This window comes from Pristiophorus japonicus, chromosome 5 (genome assembly GCF_044704955.1).
Source record: "Pristiophorus japonicus isolate sPriJap1 chromosome 5, sPriJap1.hap1, whole genome shotgun sequence".
Taxonomy (NCBI): domain Eukaryota; kingdom Metazoa; phylum Chordata; class Chondrichthyes; family Pristiophoridae; genus Pristiophorus; species Pristiophorus japonicus.
Genome location: NC_091981.1, coordinates 173778757 through 173806231, shown reverse-complemented (window position 1 = coordinate 173806231; position 27475 = coordinate 173778757). Strand labels below are relative to the sequence as shown.

Here is a 27475-nt window from a genome sequence, read left to right as displayed (position 1 = left end):
ACTCCCGCTTCCCCCCCCGCCCCTGGACCGGACCAGACACTCGCTTCCCCCCGCCCCCCCCCGACTGGACCCGACCTGACCTCCCTCTCCCTCCCTCCCCCCGACCCGAACCGAACCAACCTCCCTCCCACCACCCCCCGACCCGCGCTCCCCCCGACTCGACCCAACGCCACCTACCTGTAAATCTGGTGCTGGGGACGGGCCCTGCCCGAAGTCTTGGGCCCGGCCTATTCAGCCTCCCTCCCCCTTCTCCTCTCCCCCCCCCCCAATCTCCTTCCCCCCCCCTTCTCCTCCTCCCCCACCTCTCCTCTCTCCCTCTACCCCCCTCCCCTCGCTGTCAGAAACACAGACACTGACAGACAGAGAGTGAGAGACACACATACAGACAGACAGACAGAGAGATAGAGACACTGACAGAGACACGCTGGGTGGGGGGGGGGGGGCATCCCAGCACGCTAGAGGGCTCCCGGTGCTGCAGTCGGTAAGTAGAAAATGTTTTATTTATTGATTTTTTAAAATTTAATTATTTATTAATTTTTTTGATTGATTTATTGGTTGATTTATTGATGTTTTTATCATTTATTATTGATGATGGCTCTTTATTTGTAAAACTGAAGTGTTTAATGTTTGTAAACTTCCCTTTAAACCCCCCCCCCCCCATTTCCTACGCCTGATTTTTAACCTACGCCTGATTTTCTAAAGGTTTTTTCGAGCGTACAAAATTCTTCACTTACTCCATTCTAAGTTAGTTTGGAGTAAGTTTTCACTGCCGAAACTTTGAAATCAGGCGTAAGTGGCCGGACACGCCCCCTTTTGAAAAAAAAATTCTGTTCCAAAGTGAAACTGTTCTAACCGACTAGAACTGGAGCAAACTAAATGGCGAGAATTCCGATTTCTAAGATACTCCGTTCTACACCAGTTGCTCCTAAAAATCAGGAGCAAATCATGTCGAAACTTGGGGCCAGAGAGTAGTTAACCTGTGGAATTCCATGCCACAGAGTTGTTGATGCCAGTTCATGGATATATTCAAGAGGGAGTTAGATATGGCTAAGGGGATCAAGGGGTATGGAGAGAAAGCAAGAAAGGGGTACTGAGGGAATGATCAGCCATGATCTTATTGAATGGCGGTGCAGGCTCGAAGGGCCGAATGGCCTACTCCTGCAGCTATTTTCTATGTTTCTATGTATTTGTACTCAACTATGGACATGGTCCAAAATGGCTTGCTGGCACTGTCATAGCCAAAGAAGGGAGTAGGGTGTCTCATGTCAAACTCGCAAATGGACTAACTTGCAGAAAGCAAATGGACTAACTTGCAGAAAGCATTTGGACATAACCAAACTGCGATTCACAGACAGCCACGAGTAAGCCAAAGAGTTCACCACCAACTTCAACCCTCCGACACACTCACACGTGGCAACCGACATCACGGTCGACCACAAAGCTGAACTCACCATCCCCAGCAGCCCAGCTAAGAACTAACCAACTCATCTACACCTGCATTTGTACCGAGACGATCGACTAGGGAGCGAAAGACCCCGGATCGTCTCACCCTGTAGATAAGTGTACTATTGATTTTGGGAGGGAGTGATGTTATGTATGCAGTCATATGTAACCCGTATTATACCGCCACCAGAGGGCGTACCTGTTGGAGTCCCAAGGGACCCCAGCATCCCTTGGGAGCACTGTATATAAGCAGGCCTCCCATGCTGTACCAGGACTCTGGAGTTAGAATAAAGGAACTAAGGCCACACTTACTCACATCTACAGTACTCAGTTACATTACTTTATTTAGAACATAACACTAGCCACTCGCTGCATAAAAAGGTTTTTTCTTATGTCGCCTTTGGTTCTTTTGTCAATCACCTTAAATCTGTCTCCTCTGGTTCTCAACCCTTCTGCCAATGAGAACAGTTTCTCTCTATCTACTCTGTCCCTCATGATTTTGAACCTCTATCAACTCTCCTCTCAATCTTCTCTACTCTAAGGAGAACAATCCCAGCTTCTCCAGTCTATCCACATAACTGTAGTCCTTCATCCCTGGAATCATTCTTATAAATCTTTTCTGCGCCCCCTCTAAGGTCTTCACATCCTTCCTCAAGTGCGGTGCCCAGAATTGGACACAATACTCCAGTTAAGGCCGAACCAGTGTTTTATACAGGTTCATCATAATATCCACGCTTTTGTCCTCTAGAACCCTATTCATGAAGTCCAGGATCCTGTAAGCTTTTTTAATTGCTTTCTCACGCTGACCTGCCCTTCAACGATTTGTGCACATAAAGCCCTAGGGGCTAGAATTTCAAGTGCTTCAAAGCCCGGTTTCTCGACGGTATTGGCCATTTTGGGCGAGAACCTTTCGGTGAAAAATTACTCAGCGGAGTTCCGCTGGCAGTTTCAAAGTACCGCTGGGGAGCAGTCTGCTGGCGTGCACCATCCATGGATCACCATGGTGCGATTTTTGGTTCATCGGTGACCCGTAGGTAAAAAAAACGCCCACGAGAATCAGCGGAGTTGGGCGGTAGGTAAGTAGCCCTGCAATAAAAAGGTCAGTAATTGATTTACTACTAATTATTTTAAAATTCTCTTGTAGTGATTTAAGTGAAAAGGGTCCCAAGAATGTTTTATGATTTTTTATTTTTTGAAAAAATTTTTTTCTATTTTTCTCCTCCTAGGCCCAACCCGCAGTCTCGGTGTAAATTTTTAGTAATTTAAGTAATTATTGCCCATTTTTTTTTTTAAGAACCGCCCAATCAGCCCAAGATTCCATTTTTCACTGAGAATCGGGGTGCAATGCCCATTTTTTTTCCTGGGCTGATTTTTTTTCTTTTTTGTCAGCGATAATTTTGGAAATCTTAACGGTATTTTGGGCAGCAATCAGGCACTGGCAGATTGTTTGGAAATTCTAGCCCTAGGTCTCTCTGTTCATGCACCCCCTTTAGGATTGTATCCTTTAGTTTATAGTTCCTCTCCTCATTCTTTCTACCAAAATGTATCACTTTGCACTTTACTGCGTTAAATTTTATTGGCCACGTGTCCGCCCATTCCACCAGCCTGTTTATGTCCTCTTGAAATCGCTCAAGTCCCTGGAACTGAGAAAAATCAGGGGATTGAAATATAAAGGCCCGAGAGTCGGAGGAGGCGGCCACAGGAGCGGGAATTCGGGCAGTCGAGCAGCCTATAAAGGCCCGAGAGTCGGAGGAGGTGGCCACAGGAGCGGGAGTTCGGGCAGTTGAGCGGCCTATAAAGGCCCGAGAGTCGGGGGAGGCTAGCAGGGGCAGGGGCAGAAGGTAAACAAAGAAGTAAGAAGAAATCAAAGTGAGACGTCACCACCAAGCGGATAAGTGATTGGCCGGTTGATGAGTATTTGATCTTTTATTTTTCTTAGCAGTAAGAAACCTTTGGCATTGTTACAAATTAAGTTAATCTAAGGTTAAGTCATGACAGGAGAGCCCAGACCCGTGTCATGCTCCTCCTGTGCCATGTGGGAAATCAGGGACACTACTATGTGCGCAGGAAGTGTGTCCAGCTGTAGCTCCTGACAGACCGCATTGTGGCACTGGAGCTGCACATGGATTCACTGTGGATCATCCACGATGCTGAGGATGTCGTGAATAGCACGTTTAGTGAGTTGGTCACACTGCAGGTAAAGGTTGCACAGCCAGATAGGGAAGAGCAAGGGAAGGCAGGTATTGCAGGGGGCCCCTCCCTCCAAAACAGATACACCGTTTTGGGTACAGTTGAGGGAGGTGGCTCATCAGAGGAAGGCAGCAGCAGCCAAATCCATAGCACCGTGGGTGGCTCTGCTGCACAGGAGGGCAGGTAAAAGAATGGGAGAGCTATAGTGATAGGAGATTCTATTGTAAGGGGAATAGATAGGCATTTCTGCAGCTGCAAATAAGACTCCAGGGTGGTATGTTGCCTCCCTGGTGCAAGGGTCAAGGATGTCTCGGAGCGGCTGCAGTGCATTCTGGAGGAGGAGGGTGAATGACCAGCTGTTGTGGTGCATATAGGTACCAACGATATAGGTAAAAAAAAAAAAGGGATGAGGTCCTACAAGCTGAATTTAGGGAGCTCGGAGTTAAATTAAAAAAGTAGGATCTCAAAAGGTAGTAATCTCACGATTGCTACCAGTGCCATGTGCTAGTTAGAGTAGGAATCGCAGGATAGCTCAGATGAATACGTGGCTTGAGGAATGGTGCAAAAGGGAGGGATTCAAATTCCTGGGACATTGGAACCGGTTCTGGCGGAGGTGGGACCAGTACAAACCGGACGGTCTGCACCTGGGCAGGGCCGGAACCAATGTCCTAGGCAGAGTGTTTGCTAGTCCTGTTGGGGAGGATTTAAAGTAAAATGGCAGGGGGATGGGAATCAATGCAAGGAGGCAGAGGGAAGTAAAAAGGGGGCAGAAGCAAAAGGTAGGAAGGAGAAAAACAAGAGTGGAGGGCCGAGAAATCAAGGGCAAAAATCAAAAAGTGCCACATTACAACATAATTCTAAAAGGACAAAGAGTGTTGAAAAAGCAAGCCTGAAGGCTCAGAGTCTCAATGCGAGGAGCATTCATAATAAGGTGGATGAATTAACTGCGCAGATAGCTGTTAACGGATATGATGTAATTGGGATTATGGAGACATGGCTTCAGGGTAACCAAGGCTGGGAACTCAACATCAACGGGTATTCAATATTCAGGAAGGATATACGGGAAAGGGTAGCTAATGTCACCCCACTTTTAAAAAAAGGAGGGCGAGAGAAAATAGGGAATTATAGACCGGTTAGCCTGACATGTTGAAATCAATTATTAAAGATGAAATAGCAGCGCATTTGGAAAGCAGTGACAGGATCGGTCCAAGTCAGCATGGATTTATGAAAGGGAAATCATGCTTGACAAATCTTCTACATTTTTTTTGAGGATGTAACTAGTAGAATGGATAAGGGAGAACCAGTAGATGTGGTGTTTTTGGACTTTCAAAAGGCTTTTGACAAGGTCCCACACAAGAGATTAGTGTGCAAAATTAAGGCACATGGTATTGGGGGTAATGTATTGACGTGGATAGAGAACTGGTTGGCAGACAGGAAGCAAAGAGTGGGAATAAACAGGTCCTTTTCAGAATGGCAGGCAGTGACTAGTGGGGGTGCTGCCGGGTTCAGTGCTGGGACCCCAGTTATTTACAATATACATTAAGGAATTGAATGTAATATCTCCAAGTTTGCAGATGACACCAAGTTGGGTGGCAGTGTGAGCTGCAAGGAGGATGCTAAGAGGCTGCAAGGTGTCTTAGACAGGTTAGGTGAGTGGGCAAATGCATGGCAGATGCAGTATAATGTGGATAAATATGAGGTTATCTACTTTGGTGGCAAAAACAGGAAGGCAGATTATTATTTGAATGGTGACAGATTAGTAAAAAGGGAGGTGCAACAAGACCTGGGTGTCATGTTACATCAGTCTTTGAAGGTAGACATCAGGTACAGCAGGCAGTAAAGAAAGCAAATGGCATGCTGGCCTCCATAGCGAGGGGATTTGAGTATAGGAGCAGGGAGGTCTTGCTGCAGTTGTACAGGGCCTTGGTGAGGCCACACCTTGAGAATTGTGTGCAGTTTTGGTCTCCTAATCTGAGGAAGGACTTGTTTGCTATTGAGGGAGTGCAGCGAAGGCTCACCAGACTGATTCCCTAGATGGCAGGACTGACATATGAGGAAAGACTGGATTGGCTAGGCTTATACTCACTGGAATTTAGAAGAATGAGAAGGGATCTCATAGAAACGTCTAAAATTCTGACGGGACTGGACAAGTTAGCTGCAGGAAGAATGTTCCCAATGTTGGGGAAGTTCCAGAACCAGGGGACATAGTCTAAGGATAAGGGGTAAAGCCATATAGGACCGAGATGAGGAGAAACTTTTTCACCCAGAGAGTGGTGAACCTGTGGAATTCTCTGCCACAGAAAGTTGTTGAGTCATACTGCGTGCAGTTTTGGTTTCCATATTTACGAAAGGATATACTTGCTTTGGAGGCAGTTCAGAGAAGGCTCACTAGGTTGATTCCAGAGATGGGTGGGTTGATTTATGAGGAAAGGTTGAGTAGGTTGGGCCTCTACTCATTGGAATTCAGAAGAATGAGAGGTGATCTTATCGAAACATATAAGATTATGAGGGAGCTTGACAAGGTGGATGCAGAGAGGGTGTTTCCACTGATGGGGGAGACTAGAACTAGAGGGCATAATCTTAGAATAAGGGGCCGCCCATTTAAAACAGAGGAGAAATTTCTTCTCTGAGGGTTGTAAATCTGTGGAATTTGCTGCCTCAGAGAGCTGTGGAAGCTGGGACATTGAATAAATTTAAGACAGAAATAGAGTTTCTTAAATGATAATGGAATAAGGGGTTATGGGGAGCAGGCGGGGAAGTGGAGCTGAGTCCATGATCAGATAAGCCATGATCTTATTGAATGGCGGAGCAGGCTCAAGGGGCCGTATGGCCTGCTCCTGTTCCTATTTCTTATGTTCTTATTTCACATGGTCTACATTGTACACTTCTATGAAATACATCCGACTCCAGCCCCACCACCCTAGCCCTAACTTCACAGAGCTTCAGGGACTCCACAAAAGAAAATTGCCATGCAGAACGTAGAGTCCTGGTCCTAAATGAATAATGGTCCAAGCAACCAGACATTCTGTTATTAATATTCAGATAATGCTAAAGATACTAAACCATAGCATGGAAATATATTTATAAAATTAAAACATTCCTGGATGTGGCATTTATCTAACCTATGCTTAAAAGTTGACATGGTCTCTGCTTCAATCACTAATTTCCATAATATAAATCCATACTCTCAACATTCTGTGTAAAAAGGCTTTATCATGCTCTTTGTCCTAAATGTCTTACATTTAATATTATATCTATGCCTCTTTGTTCTAGACACCTCAACCTTTAGAAACAGTCTCTACCTATCTACTTTGTCCCACTCCTTCATAATTTTTAATAGCTCTATCAAAACACCCCATAATCTCCTAAATGAACACAGCTCAAATTTTTCAAGTCTTTCTTCATACCTCATTTCCTCATACCAGACAGCATCCTAGTGAATCGGTGCTGTATTTTCTCTATTGCCTTAACATCTTTCCTGCAGTGTGGAGACCAGAACTTCACAGTACTTCAACTGTAGTCTTAATAAAATAACGATTACATTTCAACTGTTTATATTCTATTCCTCTTGCCATAAGACCCAGTATTCTGTTTGCTTTTTAAAAAAAATGGGCTTATCCACATAAAGGTGCTGTTTTTATTGTCTTGTGAACCTGAACCCCGAGATCCCTCCATGTTCGCCAATTCGAATGATTTTCTCTTCATATAAATGAGATATTTAGTCATTTCAGCTTAAATTAAAAGGTTCCAAAATTTTCCGACCACAGATAGAGCAAAGAACAGATAGAGCAATTCAGATATTCTGCATCAACAATATCATCCACCTCAGGAAGAATATACTCAACAGAATACCTATTCACCAGTTGATAAATGTCTTGTGCGCCTTTATGGAGTGGAATGCAGTACTGCCCAGATGCTATCGTCATATATATTTATCTCATGAGAGAATTATGGTTGAATTATATGTTTCATTCTGTGCAATTCTGTAACATTCCATTATACAGCCACATGAATCGTTACTTTGAACCTATCCATTTCTACTCACCCACAGACATAGAAATAACCATTTTCACTCAGCAACATTTTTGTTACATCTTGAGCCGAAAGCTGGAGTAGATGTTGAACATATTTTGGTTTTCCTTCTGTTGTGTCCTTGGGTAGGTCTCTTGAGAAACAGACTTTCAGCTGAGTTAAGGTGCCATTATTTTGAAAATGTTTTAACTCATTTCTGCAGAGAGAAGAAACAAGATACATTTTGCCATCTCCCATTTTCCATTTCAGTACTTTATATCTCATTCCAGTTCCTCTCGTGTATTTCGAGCTTATATTTCCCTACCCTTTGTTCTATTCATTTTTAAATTCTATCCATTTGTAATACCTTCCAGATTTGACAAAAGGTCTACACCTGAAACGTTAAATTGTCTGTTCTCTCCACAAATTCTGCTTGACCTGCTGAATGTTTCCAGCATTTCTGCTTTCGTTTCAAATTTCCAGCAGTTTCAATTTTCTTTTTAGATTTTAGATGAATTTTAAGACTTCTGTCCCAAATAAAAACTGCCATGTGCATGAACAACAACTATTTATGCTAAGGAAAGAGATTTTTCTTTTCCCCAGAAAACTTAAAAAAGAATTATAGTGAGTATATATGAAAGTACAAATATTTCACTAATGTTTAATTGAACAATTGTTAAGACAATTAGAGGCCGATAATGCAATGTTCACTGTGACTAGGCTGATGCGGATTGGGCACCAGTTCCTCATATCAGATATAGAGACCCCCAAGCCTACTCAATACCCAGTGTAGATAGGCAGCATATAGCATGCTGTGAGCCTGTGCAAAAACTGTGCCCCAGAAGTTAATTCAATAATTTGGTGGAGCTCAATAATGCAACTGAGTGCTGCCCCAGACACTAAGTACCTGTTTGAAATTGTCGCCTCAGCTGAGGTATGTTATGAGGAAGGGCTGGGAATTTGTGACCCATCTTCCTGTTGGCCTCCAACTGTCTATTCTTCAATGGCATCTTTATGCCTCATCAACTGCAAAAAAAGGCAGTGCTCAATATTCTGGTCTCTGCTCATGTAGGCCCACTATGTACTGTGAGCAGCATCAGATTATGTAAATCAGCTGGCTTTACTTTAAGGGGCAAGGTCAGCTCATTTCAGGTGCAAACGCCTCAGGAGCAGTGGTGCTAGTGGCTCTGCACCACGTCAGGGCTGCATTTTTGGACTCAAAGTAATTCTTGAGGGTATTAGAACTACCTCACCAACATTTACTGAAAGTAACAAATTACTAATTTTCCTATTTGTGTTGCCCTAATTTGAGTCAAACCAAATTAGGTGAAATCAAGTACAGCTGATATATATTTTTCAGGACAAAAATGGAACAAAACATTTGTAGTCAGAAAACTTGAGGCTTAATCAGTAAATCAATTTTGAAAGGAAAAAAGTCTTAATAATAAAAACTTACAATTCTCTTCACAAAGTATACAGTAGAAGAATGTTGGTGTGCATCATTAGCTAAATCCTCAACCCATCCACCCAGTGAAACTTCGCTCAGCAGTCTGCCACAGGTGGGTGAAGGTGAGCTCTATGTCTATACTGCCCACTGGCACGGAGACAAGGTAAAGCGCTCGGTACTTCACACCAGAATTGCAGTGCTTCAATGTGAACAATTCTGTTTCAGCAGGTTTGACCCCCAATTTTGGAATTAATCTTTTGTGGGATAATTATCAGGCTTGATCAAATTTAACCCTAAAATCAGAAAGCTTTTAAAATGTGGTTTTCCATTTCATGCTGAAAAAAACACTGCAAGTGAAAAATACAGTCTAGAAATTCTCAAAGTTTTCTAACCGGACGGAATTATACTTAGCATTGGAGGATGTGAATAGAATTTTGGTTCCTGTAATCGATGAAAAGGGAGTATTTTGAAAGTACAAGTGAATAAGTCATTATTTGAAGGGTTCAAATTGAGGTTTGTGCATAGAACAGTGCAGAAAAATAATGTATTGAATCTGCACTATGCCCCAAGTTACTCTGTAAATGGATATTCAGTTACAAAGGATTAAGAAATAAAGAATCATAACACTGTATTTACCGAAATAGATAGTCTCGATCACGATGTCGGCAGCCATAGAAAAGCCAAGTTTCCCCCAAAATAGAGTCAGGATTCTCTTCCCTTTGTTTTTGTCTGAAACGGAAAGCCAGCAGACTAAGAAAACAGAACTTAAAATAGTTTAAAAACCTTCAGCTGCCAAGGCCCCAAGCTCCGGAATTCCCTCCCTAAACATCCCCGCCTCTCTTTCCTCCTTTAAAACCTACTTCTTATCTGTCCTAATATTTCCTTATGTGGCTCGGTGTCAAATTTTGTTTGATAATGCTCCTGTGAAGCGCCTTGGGATGTTTTACTACTTTAATGGCAGTATATAAATACAAGTTGCTGTCATAGATTCTTGAAAATGTTGCAAGAAATAAACAGACATTCTTTTCTGGCTAATATTTTCTTCTCCCCACGCAAGGATGTTCCACGACTGTCTTGCAGTGCCTCACCCAAATGACCATTATTCAGGTGCGTTCGAGTCTCAGCAGGCTGCTTGGCTGTGGACAGCATCACAACTGAACTCAACGCTGTCCTCAGCAGACAGCAATATACTCACACGCTGAGGGAGTAGTTGTGCAGTTATCAGGAGTAGGAAACCTGGTCACTTCTCCCCTCCCAAATCACACGTCAAGGCCAAATGTAGGACAAATATTGCAGCCTCAGCCGAGATCAGCTAAGTCAATACTGAGAGGTGATCTGGTCTGTATGACTCAGCTACACTCAATAAACTCACTGATCCATCTGGAGAGCTGTCAGTACATTACTTTTAACTTCACTGTATAATAAATAACCAAATATATTGAACTACTTAATTTCTACCTCAACATCCAAACATTTCAGATTTAAGAGATTACTTTTATATGCAACCTTCCACAATCTTCAAATGATTCTAATTGCCACAGCTTGTGTCTTTAACCACACTAACTGCCATGGTCCCACCAGCCACATCCTCTCAAAGCTCCACTGGCATGTAATAAAACCATGATTTTTGTTTGAGTAAAACCTTAATATTGACAGTTGAGTCATTAACAATCAGGTACTCATTTTTTTTAAAAATGAAAACTTGTCTGCCTAATTCTTTGATACCACAATGCTAATTTTCTTGTCTGTGCAATTTTTGCCTGTAGGCATTTAAAACATGTGAGCAGCTACAGAGTTGTTACTTAAAATGCTGGGATGAATGGGGACAGAGACTTTTTAGGAAGAACAGCTATAATGAGAAAAGAGCAACAACATTAACGACTTGCATTTATATAACACCTTTATTATAGAAAACATCCAAAGCTGTCTCGCAGAAGTATAATCAGACAAAAATTGATGCAGAGTCAAAGGACATATTAGGAGGGATAACTCAATGCTTGGTTTAAGAGGTGGGTTTTAAGGAGGGTCTTAAATCAAAAGAGGGAGTTAGGGAGGTTTTTGGAGGGAACGCCGGAGTGTAGGGCCTAGATGGTTGAAAGCAAGGTTGCCAATAGTGGTGCAAAGGGATATTGGGGTCCTCAAGAGGCCACAGTTGGAATAATCGAGTCTGGAGGTGGCAAAGGCATGGAAGATGATTTCAGCAGCAGATGCGCTGAGACAGGGATGGAGCCAAGCCATATTACGGACATGGAAGTGAGTGGTCGTTGTGATGGAAGGTTAGAAGCTCAGCGCAGGGGTGAGTAAAACTCTTGAGGTTGTGAACAGTCTGGTTCAACCTGAGACAGTGAGGGAAATGGAAATGATGGGAGAAGCCAGGAGTCATCAGTGTTGATGTGGAACCTGACCCAGGTTTTAGGATGATGTCGCCAAGGGGCAGCATGTAGATGAGGAAGAAGAAGGAGCCAAAGATAGATTCTTGGGAGACTCCAGAGTAATGATGCATTTGCAGGAAAAGAAACCATTGCTGGAGATGCTCTGGCTGTTATTAGATAGGTAAATGTGGAACCAAGCCAGGGCAGTCCCTCTGAGCTGGACAATGGGAGAGGGCCGACTGATACACTGGCAGAGTCCAAGTGAGCATTGCTGGGTAGGGTAAGCCAGACAGGAAAGAGGTTTGTGAGATTAGCCCACAGTGGGTGCAATGGGGGGGGGGGGGAAGTTCAGCAAGAGAGGAGGATGGGGCAATTGGGGTTACTGCTCGTAAGGAGGCAATAACAGGTGTCCTGATGGGCCCTTTGACGGATGCCAAGTGAGGCACAGAGGGTAGAGCCCTGGTGCAGAAAGCAAACAATCCTGACCCAGTCAGTATGAGGCCAAGGAGATTTTAGTTCCCGGGCCTTAACTGTATGCCCTTAGAAGAACTAGTTAAAAGCGTAGGCTGCGGGGAGAGAGAGGACATTGGCGGGCGAGTTCCTCGGGTGATTTAAACTGCTCATCTGGTCAGTTTCAGTTTCCTTTGGGCGTAGAGTAAAAATTGCCCCTTTGCTGCGAGTTATCCAAGGAGGAAGTGAGACCTGGGATATCAGGAGACTATGAAAGTAGAGTGGTACTGATTCGTTGGGATAGAGATTTGAATGGGGAGGGGGAATGGAAAAGTACCAAAGAAGGGAGAAATGAAAGATGGCATGACTGGGTGGAGGAGACAGGAGAGAAGGGCCCAAGAGAAAGAAAAAGGGAGATAGAAGTGATGAGCACGGGTTCAGAGTGGCAGCCAAAATGCACATGCAGTGGACACAGGGAATTTGGGTTACATAGGCATCACAAAAATTTGGATTTCCAACATAAAAAGTTTGTTCAATGAACACCACACAGGTCGCATTACCCGTTTACCCAGAATTTCACTTTGGGAGTATTGGATTGGCAATTACCCAAGTTTCAGAAAATGAAAGGCGCACTGCCCCACACGATCAATGGTGCATTCCTGGGCTTCGTGGAGCACGACACTGCGCACAACTCTGCAGCAATTGAATGTATGTTCTTAAAGGGAGGATTCACACGAGGCAAGTGCGGATTTCCTAGCTAGGTTGGTGGCGTGCGCCTTAGCTATGCCACCGACCGTGAATTCAAGGCCATTGCTTTCAAGAGAGGAGGTTAAGGGAGAAAACTGACAACATCTTCAGATTCAAACAAGTGTTAAAATATGAATGTAAATATAGTCTGAAAATTCCATAGTATAGTCATATATACATGGAGTATAATGTGGGAAAATGTGAGGTTATCCACTTTGGCAGAAATAATAGAAAAGCAAATTATAATTTAAATGGAGAAAAATTGCAAAGTGCTGCAGTACAGAGGGACCTGGGGGTCCTTGTGCATGAAACACAAAAAGTTAGTGTGCAGTTACAGCAAGTAATCAGGAAGGTAAATCGAATGTTGGCCTTTATTGCAAGGGGGATAGAATATCAAAGCAGAGAAGTCCTGCTACAACTGTACAGGGTATTGGTGAGGCCACACCTGGAGTACTGCTTACAGTTTTGGTCTCCGTATTTAAGGAAGGATATACTTGCATTGGAGGCTGTTCAGAGAAGGTTCACGAGGTTGATTCCAAAGATGAGGGGTTGACTTATGAGGATAGGTTGAGTAGGTTGGGCTTATACACATTGGAGTTCAGAAGAATGAGAGGTGATCTTATTGAAACATATAAGATAATGAGGAGGCTCGACAAGTTGGATGCAGAGAGGATATTTCCACTCACAGGGGAAACTAAAACTAGGGGACATAGTCTTAGAATAAGGGGCCACCCATTTAAAACTGAGATGAGGAGAAATTTCTTCTCTCAGAGGGTTGTAAATCTATGTAATTCTCTGCCCCAGAGAGCAGTGGAGGCTGGGTCATTGAATATATTTAAGGCGGAGATAGACAGATTTTTGAGCGATAAAGGAGTAAAAGGTTATGGGGAGCGGGCAGGAAAGTGGAGTTGAGTCCATGATCAGATCAGCCATGATCTTATTGAATGGCAGAGCAGGCTCAAGGGACCAAATGGCATACTCCTGCTCCTATTTCTTATGTATTTATGTTCTTATAACAATGGCATAAGTTTAATCAAGGTCAACCCATATATATAGCGACATAGGTAAAATGAGGGATGAGGTCCTACAGGAAGAATTCAGGGAGCTAGGAAGAAAATTAAAAGGGTAGGACCTCAAAAGGTAGTAATCTGCAGATTACTACTAGTGCCACGTGCTAATAAGTACAAGAATAGAAGGATAGAGAGGATGAACACGTGGCTGGAAAGTTGGTGTAGGAGAGAGGGCTTTAAATTATTGAGGCATTGGGAACGCTTCTGGGGGAGATGGGACCTGTACAAACTGGACGGGTTGCCACCTCAAAAGTGGCAGGACTAATATCCTCGTGGGGAGTTTTGCTGGTGCTGTTGGGGAGAGTTTAAACTAGCTTGGCAGGGGGATGGGAACCTGAGAACGAATTCAAAAGGGAAGTAAAGCAGAAATTGGATATCAAGAATGTAGAAAGCGAATCTGTAAGACAGAGAAAACAGGGCTTAGTATGTAGTAAACAAGGAGGTCTTCCTGTGCTGAATGGTATATACTTTAATGCAAGGAATATAGCAAATAAGGCTGATGAGCCAAGAGCACAGGTAGACACTTGGGAGTATGAAATTATAGCCATTACAGAAACATGGCTGAAAGAGGGGCAGGTTTGGCAGATCAATATTCCTGGCTGCAGGACTTTTAGACAAGATAGAGAGGGGGGTAAAAAGGGGGGGGGGTTGCGGTACTGATTAAAGAAACTATTACATCAGTGAGGAGGGATGATATCTTAGCGGGATCAAATGAGGCCATGCGAGTCGAATTGAAAAATAAAAAAGGGGCAATCACACTGCTGGGCGTGCATTATAGACCACCAAACAGTGGGAGGGAGATAAAGGAGCAAATATGTAGGCAAATTGCTGTGAAGTCCAAAAACCATAGGGTAGTAATAGTAGGGGATTTTAACTACCCAAATATTGATTGGGGACAAATTTAGTGTGAAGGGTATAGAGGATGCGGAATTCTTGAAATGCATTCAAGAGGACTTTTTTTAGTCAGTATGTAGCAAGCCCAACACGAGAGGGGGTGGTCTTGGATTTAGTTTTGGGGAATGAAGCTGGGCAGGTTGAAGGAGTATTAGTGGGGAAGCACTTGGGTGCCAGTGACCATAATTCAGTCAGATTCAAGTTAGTTATGGATAAGGACAAGAATAGGCCTGGAATAAAAGTTCCGAATTGGGGAAAAGCTAATTTTGCTAATTTAAGGAGTGATTTAGCCTTAGTGGACTGGAAACAGCTACTTGTGGGTAAATCAGTGTCAGAACAGTGGAAGACATTCAAGGAGATCTGGAAGGCTCAGGCCAAACATGTGCCCTTAAAGAAAAAGGCTGGGAAAAATAATTCTAGAGCCCCCGTGGATGTCTAGGGACTTACAGGGGAGGATTAAGAAAAAAAGGGGCGCTTATGTCATATACCAATGGCTAAATACTTTAGAATCTTTAGAGGAATATAGAAAGTGAAGAGGAAAAATTAAAAAGGATATTAGGAATGCTAAGAGAGAGCACGAGAAATTCTTGGCCAGTAAAATTAAGGAAAACCCCAAGATGTTCTATAAATATATTAAGAGGGTAACTAAGGGTAAAAGGGTAGGGCCTATTAGAGACCATGAGGGTAATCTTTGTGTGGAGGCGGAAGATGTTGGTAGGGTTCTTAACGAATACTTTGCATCCGTTTTCACAAAGGAAAGGGGTAATGCAGATACTGCTATCGAGGAGGAATGTGATATTCTGGATGAAATAAATATAGTGAGAGAGGAAGTATTAAGGGGTTTAGCAGCTTTGAAAGTAGATAAGTCCCCAGGCCCGGATGAAAATGCATCCCAGGCTGCTGAGCGAAGTAAAGGAGGAAATAGCAGAAGCCTTGACCATCATTTTCCAGTCCTCTTTGGATCTGGGCAGGGTGCCAGAGGATTGGAGGACTGCTGATGTAGTACCCTTGTTTAAGAAGGGATAAAGAGATAGGCTGAGTAATTACAGGTCTGTCAGCCTAACCTCAGTGGTGGGAAAATTAATGGAAAAAATCCTGAAAGACAGGATAAATCTGCATTTGGAAAGGCAAGGATTAATTAGGGACAGTCGGCACGGATTTGTTAAGGGAAGATCGTGTTTGACTAACGTGATTGAATTATTTGAGGAGGTAACCAGGAGGGTCGATGAGGGTAGTGCGTACAATGTAGTATATATGGACTTTAGCAAGGCTTTTGATAAGGTCTCACATGGTAGACTGGTCATGAAGATTAAAGCCCATGGGATTCAGAGCAAAGTGACAAGTTGGATCCAAAATTGGCTTAGAGGTAGGAAGCAAAGGGTAATGATTGATGGATGTTTGTGTGACTGGAAGGATGTTTCCAGTGGGGTTCCGCAGGGCTCAGTACTGGGTCCCTTGCTTTTTGTGGTATAGATCAACGATTTAGATTTGAATATAGGGAGTATGATTAAGAAGTTTGCAGATGACACTAAAATTGGTTGTGTGGTTGATAATGAAGAGGAAAGTCATGGGCTGCAGTAGGATATCAATCTACTGGTCAGGTGGGCAGAGCAGTGGTAAATGGAATTTAATTCAGAGAAGTGTGAGGTGATGCACTTTGGGACAGCTAATAAGGGTGTACACATTAAGCGGTAGGCCACTTACTAGTGTAGATGAACAAAGGGACCTTGGAGTGCTTGGCCACAGATCCCTGAAAGTAGCTCAGGTGAATAAGGTGGTTAAGAAGGCATACGGAATGCTTGCCTTTATTGGCCGAGACATAGAATACAAGAGCAGGGAGGTTATGCTTAAATTGTATAATACTTTGGTTAGGCCACAGCTGGAGTACTGCGTGCAGTTCTGGTCGCTGTATTATAGGAAGGACGTGATTGCACTAGAGAGGGTGCAGAGGAGATTTACTAGGATGCTGCCTGGAATGGAGAATCTTAGTTATGAGGACAGATTGGATAGGCTGGGTTTGTTCTCATTGGAACAGAGGAGGTTGAGAGACCTCATCGAGGTGTACAAAATATTGAGGGGCCTGGACATAGTGTCTAGTAAGGGTCTATTTTCATTGGTGGAGAGGTTTATTAGGAGGGGGCATAGTTTTAAGGTGGTTGGTGAAAGGTTTAGAGGGGATTTGAGGTGGGCTTCTTTACAATAGAGGGTTATGGGGATCTTGAACTCGCTGCCTGGAAGAGTGGTGCATGCAGAAATCCTCACCACTTTTAAGAGATGGTTGGATGGGCACTTACAGTGCCGTAACCTGCAGGGTTACAGACCTAGAGCTGGTAATTGGGAATAGACTGGGTGACCTTTTGTTGGACGGCGCAGATATAATGGTAAGTACTGCAGGGAATAGAATACGGCCGGGGTGATCTCCTGGATTAGTGTCGTTCACCTGGATGGATCAGAGAGGAATTTTCCCAGATTTTTTCTCCCTAAATTGGCCTGGGTTTTTAAATCTGGTTTTTGCCTCTCCCACGCGATCACATGGCTCCGGTTTGGGTGAAGAGTGTAGAATGTTTCAGTATAAGGGGTGTCGCAGTTGTGTGAGGCGGACTGGTTGGGCTGGGTGCTCTTTGCATTTCTGTTATTATTCATACTGCTGACCAAGGGCTGTGCGGCTCTTTATCAGCCGGCGTGGACACGATGGGCCGAAATGGCCTCCTTCTGCGCTGTAAATTTCTAGGTTTCTATATATGTATATTCCCAGTACACATATACCGAATCTAATTTTATTGTTTTTCAACAAAATAAATTGGAGACCATAATGTGGCAGGCGGTACTGCCCATCATGTTACAACTGGTGGTACTAAGATCCTAGCTCCTACTCTGCTGACGTTTCAATCACAGTTGTACTGCTGCAGAGGGCAACTCAGCAGAACCCATACACGCCACTTTAAAAAGGAGGGAGAGGGGGAAACTAGGACGGGAAATCCACACTAAGCCACTTGTATTTTATTATAATATCTCGCTTCCAATTCCCAGCTAAATCTGAACATAATCAACAGAGAAGTGGATAAAGCTACACTTTAAAAAAATTTGTTCACGGGATGTGGGCGTCGCTGGCAAGGTCAGCATTTATTACCCATCACTAATTGGCCTTGAACTGCCCTTTGTCATCATCCAGTTCACATTTCTCTAATACTGCACCCTAAATTAATAATTCAAAAAAATCTGCAGGTGTTAAAATTTATTATTCAGATGCTGCAGAGTTCAAGATTTTTTGGTAGTTGGGCCTTTGACTTGATTGGGAATATTGTCAGGCAAGTATCAGACATTGGTATTCCTGAAGGTGCCGTAAGGTGGACATCTGTTAAAAATCAGTAAGTCTAGCATTTATCAGTCAGAACAGAATCATTCATCCTTGTGTTGAAATGAACCACAAAGTTGTCTCACCAATGGACATGTATTTATATGGCACTCCTTGTGTGCAGGAAAATGGCACTGGGCACTTTGAGGAGAAAAGGGACTGGAACTGAGAAAGACAAATATTTTCTTCATGTAGAGAGACTAGGATCTAGAACCTCCACTTTTTTTGCATGCTTCACGCCCATTTTACCACTGAAATGACGTATAATGCCCATGTATCGCCCATTTTGGCACAAAATGGAAACTGACAGGCATTTTTAGGAAACTTGTCGAGCATTACTTTCCCCATGGGCTTAACGCTGGGAAAAAAATAATACCGCCCGCCCATTTTTTTGGGGCGGATTCATCAGAGTGGGCAAAATCAATGCCCACAATATCGCCCAGCGTTAATTTCCGCACTGATTTAACACCGAGATTTAATAATACCGCCTGCCCACTTTTTTTTGTCGTAAAGGGCTTATATACTGAAACTAGTGGCCACGAGATCACCCAGCATTACTTTCACCACCTCGCATACATATTGCCCACAATATCGCTCGCCCAAAAAAAACGGCCAGAAAAAGTGGAACTAACCGGAACGAATCAAATCGTTATGGACGCCATGCTCTACATCACACGTCGCATCTTTGAAAAGGCTGCTGTGCATCAACCTCGGGGGAGTTCGGATGTACTTGAAGGGGATGCAAAATTCACAAGACCCCCCCCCCCCCCCCCCGCCCCCTCAGTGTTTGGGCTCATTCAAAAGGAAATTTAATTTGGGACTATCTCCCAAAAAGTTTGGAACCCTAAAGTGCTTATGGAAGAAACTACGAACTTTAATAGAATTTTGAACTTTTACAAGACAAATTCAAGGCTGTGGGCGGGCCAAAAGGGACTGACAGGAGACAACCTGATTAGTGAGACTACCTGGGTATGAGGACTAAAGTAACCTGTCTGGAGAAATGGGTATTTGAGAATCCTTCTCTACAAGAGACATTAACATTACAATATGGCCCAGAAATAGCTAACCATCAACTGAAACTGGAAAACAATTTCAGCATATACATCACAAAGAGGCCCAAGCCAGCCTGTATGCGAAAAACTAAGCACAAAAGGACATTGCAATTGCCAATCTAATATTTCCATCAGGAAACAGTTTTCGAACATCAACCCACCCAAAACATATTAACTTTTAACAAGCCCGCCAAAATATTACAAAGAAGAATCAAGCCCACCAAATTTAAACAAAGAATTCTGAACTGATTTGGCGCCAAGATTAGAACCACTCAAAGCGTATAACTGGCCCCTGTTTTCAACAGAGGTTAGGTTGCTAAGTAGCTACAAGGTTGCTACTACCTCAGATGACAGACTAGTACCACACTATGCTGGTGTCAAGACAAGGAGAGAAACCAACGCGACAGTTGTAAACTAACTTCTCCAGCCTCGAAGTCCTGAAGGAAGGAAGAACACTACCACCGCGGCAGCAACCGACCACAACCAATGTGATATCAATGAAAAACCACTGCGATCGACCAAACTCGAAACAAAACTCCAACGGGAAAAAAACGAAGAATTGAAAAGTTTCCACTCTACAATCTAATCCTGACCTACCAATGGGTAAAACATTACCTAAAAAAGACTGTAGAAACCTATTTCTAACAAAGAAAACCAGGTACTTACCCCATAGACCCAAAACGTGCCTTACCGCATCAACGGACTCAACCCAACTGAAGATTGCGCAGTAAGAAGTCTTCTCCGACGTTCGGGGTACGGCAAGCAGACTCTACTGCATCCAGCGAACCCCGAAACCGTGATCTACCGCTAACTGACAAAAAGGATTGGTAAGCATAGTCCCTGCCTGCTCTGGAGCCCAACCTAGCTAGGATTAGGGATTGGGAGGTGGGAGGTGTAATCCTACTGTAACCCCCTTTGAATGTAATGTGTTGTTCTCTATTAGAGTTATTATAAGCTATTGTAACCCCCTCTGAGTGTGAGGCATTGTTCTTTAATAAGTTTGAATAAGTTTTGACATTGTACTTTCTTCTTAGAGTAATCATAAGTTTGTAATTTTTTTGATTGTAATAAAATCAAAGTTCTTTTGCATCAAACCAGTGTCTCTTTGCACTTTGTCACATCCTCCAAATAAATCCAGAGTCGAGGGAGTGGGAGCGATTCGAACTGCTGAAGTTGCTCAGAAGGGAACCTGACTCCCTCACAACTCTGGAGGTCGTTGGAGTTGATGTGAATATCATTACATCTTGACCGTACTGGAATTTAATAGGTGTCTTCGTCGGGACATTCATTCTTTGTGACCAATCGGTGGAAAACAGAGAGCTCCTGCAATGGGGCCTGTCCTTTCTCACCCTCTCTTGATGACCAATTACACGCAGCAGACTCAAGGTCGCCGAAGGTACACTCCACAGCATTATGTGCCCAATGCAAGACGTGACAGACTGATAAGGAGGACCAGACTTTACAGACCCCGCAAGTACAGGGAGCAGTCTTACCTCAAGTTGCCCGACACCACCTGCCTTCGGAGACTGCGCTTCTACAAGAAGGTTATCACTGAATACAGCCTGCCAGCACCTTCAGGACTGCACTGTCCGTCGAGGTCAAAGTCACCGCAGCACTGTCGTTCTACATGTTGGGTTCTTTTCAGGCCTCGGCTATGGTCTGTCTCAGCATGCCACACATTGCTGCATTAGACTGAAGCCCTGTACGCATGCAGGAGGGACTTGATCAACTTCCCTATGACCAGGGAGGCAGAGAGTGAGAGGGCTCTAGGATTCTCTAGAATTGCAAACTACCCCAAGGTGCAGGGAGCAATAGACTATACGCACATCGCGATGCGGGCACCTTTTCAGGATGTAGAGGTTTTCAGGAACTGCAAGAGATTCCACTCCCTGAATGTCCAAATAGTTGTCGACCACCAGCAAATTATACTGGCAGTGAATGCTCAATTTCCGGGTAGCATCCATGATGCCCATATCTTGCGTGAGAGCACTGTATCTGATTTGTTTAACAATCAGCCACAAGGTCAATGCTGGATGCTTGGTGACAAAAGATATGGCCTTGCCACCTGACTAATGACCCTGCTGCATGACACCCACACCGAAGCAGAGAGGCGATACACAGAGCCACTTGCAATATCGTGGAGAAAACCATTGGAGTGCTGAAGCAGAGCTTTAGAGGCCTGGACCACTCAGGAGTTGACCTCCAATACAACCCTGAGCAGGTAGCTTAATTCGTGGTGGTGTGCTCCATGCTGCACAACTTGGCTATCAGGAGAGGACAAGAATTGCCTGAAGAGTCTGACAGTCCACCTCACAAGAGAGGAAGAGGAGGATGAGGAGGCGGATGCTGACATCGGCCCAGACAATCAGACTGACACTGAAGCCATGCCCCTGCCCCCCTGTAGACCACATGAAAGGGCCCGTGGTGGCATGATAGCTGCAAGAGCCTTAGGTCAGGAGCTTATCAATGATCGCTTTGCCTGAAAGAACGTTGGTGTTATTTACAAGGCTGACACACTGCTGCGTATGCAGGTGATACATCAATGGTGGGCATCACCTTGGTGACAGTTAAAGTTTAAGATGATTGAAGTTAAGTGTAATTATACTCTTTGATGTTAAGGAATCACTAGCTATCTGAGCCAATGCGCAACAAGGTTTTGTTCAATAAAAAACATTTAAACCAAACACTTGTCTGAAATCATCAGTATTTCTGCAAAAACCAACCCTTCCCCCCACCCCCCCGCTTCTATCCATTCCCCTTCTGACTCCAAGCTGGTAGGGTGGGGGGGGGGGGTAGGGGAGGGGGGGGAATGACGGCCGAACCGCTGCTCGGGAGAAGACGGTCCCGAGGTGGGAAGATGCTCCGAGCCAGAAGCAAGATGTTGCTGCTGGCTCTCGTGTGGTTGGCAATGGGGGTGCAGCACCTTGGAATGCAGTGCCACGCTCTGGGACCACTGGGAGCCCTCTGCCACCAGTGTTCCTAGATACCAGCTCCAGGGCCTCCACCAACCCTTCCATGTTATATCTTATTTGTTGGACAAAAACTCAGTGCCAACTATGTTCTTGGTGCTTAGTAGGCTTTTTGCTGCTGGTGAATCTCCCTCGTGCCTCCCACAATAGCCAAACAAGCGCACACCATAGCCACACATGCCTTCAGTCCCTCGCGGCTCCCCCCCTCTCTGTCTCCTCTTCTGCGCATGTCATGATGACCCTAGACCTCCTGAATCGCGGGAATCCAGCGTTGCCATGCCATTGCTAAGGATGGCGACACTTTACGGCAGAAGGTCAGCGAGATTTAACACTACCGCCCATTTTATATCACTCGCGGTAACGACCATTTTAAAAAATGGAGACTAGGTGCTTTGAGAATGGGCGAGAAGCCAGCGATCTGAAAATCCTTTTTTACCGCCCACACCGGAAATAACGCCCATTTTTGGGCGATAAGCCCAAAAGTGAAAAATCTAGCCCTAGGAGTTAAAAACCAGCAAAGGACGACTAAAAAAATAATGAGAGAGAAGATAGATTATGAAAGTAAACTGGCAAGAAATATAAAAACAGACAGGAAGAGCTTCTACAGGTATATATAAGAAAAAGAGTAGCTAAAGTAAACATTGGTCCCTTAGAGGTTGAGACTAGGGAATGTATAATGGGGAACAGGGAAATGGCAGAGACTTTGAACAAATATCAGTCTTCACGGTAGAAGACACTAAAAACATCCCAATAATAAATAATCAAAGGGCTTTAGGGAGGGAGGAACTTAAAACAATCACTATCACTAAAGAAAAAGTACTCGGTAAAATAATGTGACTAAAGGTGGACAAGTCCCCTGGACCTAATGGCCTGTATCCTAGGGTCTTAAAAGAAGTGACCGGTTGTAAGCGACCAAAATTCCCTGGATTCTGGAGTGGTCCCAGTGGATTGGAAAACCGCAAATGTAATGCCCCTATTTAAAAAAGGAGGGAGACAGAAAGCAGGAAACTATAGACCAGTCAGTCTAACATCTGTTGTTGGGAAAATGCCGGAGTCCATTATTAAGGAAGCAGTAGCAGGACATTTGGAAAAGCATAACATAGTCAAGCAGAGTCAGCATGGTTTTAAGAAAGGGAAATGATGTTTGACAAACTTGCTTTGAGGATGTAATGAGCAGGGTGGATAAGGGGGAACTAGTGAATGTTGCGTATTGGATTTCCAGAAGGCATTCGATAAGGTGCCACATAAAAGATTACTGCACAAGATAAGAGCTCACGTGGTTGGGGGTAATATATTAGCATGGATAGCGGATTGGCTAACTAACAGAAAACAGAGAGTCGGGATAAATGGGTCATTTTCCAGTTGGCAAACAGTAATTAGTGGGGTGACACAGGGATCGGTGCTGGGGCCTCAACTATTTACAATCTATATTAATGATTTGGATGAAGGGACCGAGTGTAATGTAGCCAAGTTTGCAGATGATCCAAAGATGGGTGGGAAATCAAATTGTGAGGAGGACACAAAAAATCTGCAAAGGGATATAGACAGGCTAAGTGAGTGGACAAACATTTGGCAGATGGAGTATAATGTGGGAAAATGTGAGGTTATCCACTTTGGCAGGAACAATAAAAAAGCAAATTATAATTTAAATGGAGAGATATTACAAAATGCTGCAGTACAGAGGGATCTGAGGGTCCTGGTGCATGACACACAAAAAGTTAGCATGCAAGTACAGCAAGTAATCAAGGCAAATGGAATGTTGGCCTTTATTGCAAGGGGGATGGAGTATAAAAGCAGGGAGTCCTGCTACAACTGTACAGGGTATTGGCGAGGCCACACCTGGAGTACTGCGTACAGTTTGAGTCCCTTTATTTAAGGAAGGATATACTTGCATTGGAGGCAGTTCAGAGAAGGTTTACTAGGTTGATTCCTGAGATGAAGGGGTTGACTTATGAAGAAAGGTTGAGTAGGTTGGGCCTATACTCATTGGAGTTTAGAAGAATGAGAGGTGATCTTATTGAAACATATAAGATACTGAGGAGGCTCGACAAGGTCGATGCAGAGAGGATGTTTCTCCTCGTGGGGGAATCTAGAACTAGGGGGCATAGTTTCAGAATAAGGGGTCGCCTATTTAGAACTGAGATGAGGAGGAATTTCTTCTCTGAGGGTTGTAAATCTGTGGAATTCTCTGCCCCAGAGAGCTGTGGAGGCTGGGTCATTGAATATATTTAAGGTGGGGATAGACAGATTTTTGAAAAATAAGGGAGTGACAGGTTATGGGGAGCGGGCAGGGAAGTGGAGCTGAGCCCAAGATCAGATCAGCCATGATCTTATTAAATGGCGGAACGGGCTCAAGGGGCCAAATGGCCTACTCCTGCTCCTATTTCTTGTGTTCCTGCGGAGGAACAAAAGGGATGTAGGTGTCCATCTACACAAGTCACTTAAAGCCAGTGGGCAGGTAGAAAAAATAATCAAAAAGGCTAATAGAATGTTGGCCTTTATCTCAAGAGGGGACTGGAATACAAAAGTGAGGAACTGATGCTTCACCTCTAGACTTGACTATTCCAATGCACACCTGGCTGGTCTCCCATGTTCTACCCTATGTAAACTTGAGGTCATCCAAAACTCGGCTGCCTGTGTCCTAACTCGCACCAAGTCCCGTTTACCCATCACCCCTTGCTTGCTAACCTATATTGGCTCTCGGGTAAGTAACGCCTCGATTTCCAAATTCTCATCCTTGTTTTCAAATCCCTCCATGACCTCACACCTCCCTGTGTAATCTCCTTCAGCCCCAACCCCCCCCCCCCCCCCCGCCCCCTCCGAGATATCTGTGCTCTTCTAATTCTGCTCTCTTGAGCATCCCTGATGATAATCGCTCAACCATTGGAGGCCGTGCCTTCTGTTGCCTGGGCCCCAAGCTCTGCAATTCCCTGCCTAAACCTCTCCGTCTCTCTTTCGTCCTTTAAGACGCTCCTTAAAACCTACCTAATTGCCTGAATTTTTCCTTATGTGGCTTGGTGTCAAATTTTTTATAATACTCCTGTGAAGCTCCTTGGGAAGTTTTACTATGTTAAAGGTGCTATATAAATATAAGTTGTTGTTGTACAGAGCTTTGGTTAGACACCATCTGGAGCACTGCATTTATTTTGGGAACCACATCTCAGGTAGGATATATTGGGAATGGAAGGGGTAGAGTGCAGGTTCAGCAGAAAAGCAGGGCTTTAAAGGTTAAATTATGAGGACAGGCTGCATAAACTGGCCTTATATTCCCTCGAGTTCAGAAGGAAACACATCAGGCCTGTTAGCATTTGAAAAGAGGCAAGACAGGCTAATATTTTAGGTAGGTACTCCTGGTCAAAACTGCCCGTCTACCGAGTCGGTTCAGAGAAAGGCACTTTACCCAGAATCATTCACTACCTTTTCTTATTCAGGTGCTTTTCTGGCATTTTGAATTTTGTGTCAGAGTTTGCAGGGGTATCTTTTCTTTTTATATCTTCAATATGGCCAATCTATAATGGAGGAAACACAATGGAGGTTTCCTGTCTCTCAACAATCTTAACTTTGTAAAGGAAATTAGTTTGTACAATCTAAATCTCAGTCTAATGTCTAGGGAGACAAATGCACAATACAAGATTGTCCTCCAATTTAGCAATCTCACTCATGGAGATAACATCATTATCATCATAGGCAGTCCCTCAGAATCAAGGAAGACTTGCTTCCATTCCCAAAGTGAGTTCTCTGATGGCTAAACAGTCTGATAAGAAAGTCACAGACCCTGTTACAGGTGGGACAGACACTCATCGAGGGGAGGGGTGGGTGGGGCTGGTTTGCCGCGCGCTCCTTCCGCTGTCTGTGCTTGACCTCTTCGCGCTCTTTGCGTTGAGACTCGAAGAACTCGGTCGGTCTTCGGCCAGGGTCTCCCAGGTCTCAGTGGTGATGTTGCACTTTACCAGGGAGGCTTTAAGGGTGTCCTTGTAACGTTTCCGCTGCCCACCTTTGGCTCGTTTGCCATGAAGGAGCTCCGCATAAAGCATTTGCTTCGGGAGTCTTGTATCTGGCATGCGAACTATGTGGCCTGCCCAGCGAAGCTGATAGAGTGTGGTCAGTGCTTCAATACTGAGGATGTTAGCCTGGACAAGGACAAGATTGTCCTCCAATTTAGCAACCTCACTCAAGGAGATAACAAAGGATGAGTAAAAATACATGTACAGGATCGGGTTCTCTTCGGAGGTTGATATTAAGGTAGCTCTTTCAAGAAATTTAATGCAAACCCCGCATTGCTCCTGAACAATGTCATAAATCAGGCTGGGAATCTTTGGGGTGAAGTAGCACAATACTCCATTTATCAAAATACTCATTCTACTCAGTAAAATGTTCAAATTCACAGTAAAAAGGCTATCAGAAATACAAACATTTACCATTGGTTTTAAAAAAAAAGATTCACACATTCAATATTTTCTTAAATTTACAGATGGCAGAACCAAGCTAAAATTTGAAGGTTTTACCAGGTGGAAATCTAACAAGAGAAAGCAGAGTCCTGAATAAAATCCCCAGGTGACTAAATTTGATAAAATAGACAGAAACATAGAAATTTTCAGCACTCGAGGAGGCCATTCAGCTCTTTTTGCATGGGCTGAATTTTGACCACAAACAAAATGATTTACAGTTCTTTTTTCCTGACTTTCCCCACAATCTAATTGCATTTTCCTGCTTTCTCCCCATACATTTTTCTTTAAATAATTATCCTGGAGTTTTTAAATGCTGTAGTTGATTTAACATTAATTACTACCTGTAAAGCAACCAAAATTCCAATAACAACAAAAAACAGTTTATTCTATTCTTCCCCTTTATGTATCTAATGCTTACCTTGAGATCATGGTCTCGCTTTGACTTACATATCTACAGCAAGAACCAATCCATGTTTACCATGTCCAAAGCAGTGTTTCTCTCTTCACAGATGCTACCTGACCTGCTGAGTGTTTCCAGAATGTTCTGTTTTTATTTACCGCATCTATTCCTCTTATCAAATCCCCTTCGATCTTCTCAATTCATAAGAATACAGCCCTAGTTGCTCTAGCCTTTCCTTGTAGCTCGGACTCCTCATCCTGGGATCATCCTGGTAAATTTGTATTATACTTTCTCTAGTGCTATTATATCACTCCAGTAGCAAAAAGAGTTCCAAACTGCACAGAACATTCCAGAGGTGACCTAACCATTGTCTTGTTTAGTTATTATTATGCCTTCCTTGCTTTGGTATTCAATCCCTTTTAATATAAATTATATTGCCCTTTTTAAATGCATTTTCAACCTGTCTTTTTTGTGGATTTATGATTTTTGCATATCTCAGTTAGTTTTGCTCCTTCACTGCATTGGGAAATTTACTATTTAAAGTATATTCTCATGTTTGTTTCTCCAAAGCTCAACCAATTTCTTATTTAGCAACTTATCAAATGCTTTTCAGAAATCCATATAAAC

The 27475-nt window shown here is 43.7% G+C and overlaps 1 protein-coding gene across 1 annotated transcript in view; it reads right to left on the bottom strand.

The window, feature by feature from the left end:
- The window catches only part of mtrr (5-methyltetrahydrofolate-homocysteine methyltransferase reductase), a 157820-nt gene that overhangs the window by 9617 nt on the left and 120728 nt on the right, over positions 1 to 27475 (bottom strand). The window contains exons 15-16 of the mRNA XM_070880211.1: positions 9728 to 9820; positions 7679 to 7861 (exon numbers count right to left, since the gene is read on the bottom strand). Coding sequence (XP_070736312.1) covers positions 7679 to 7861; positions 9728 to 9820 — 276 coding nt within the window. The remainder of the gene's footprint in view (positions 1 to 7678; positions 7862 to 9727; positions 9821 to 27475) is intronic.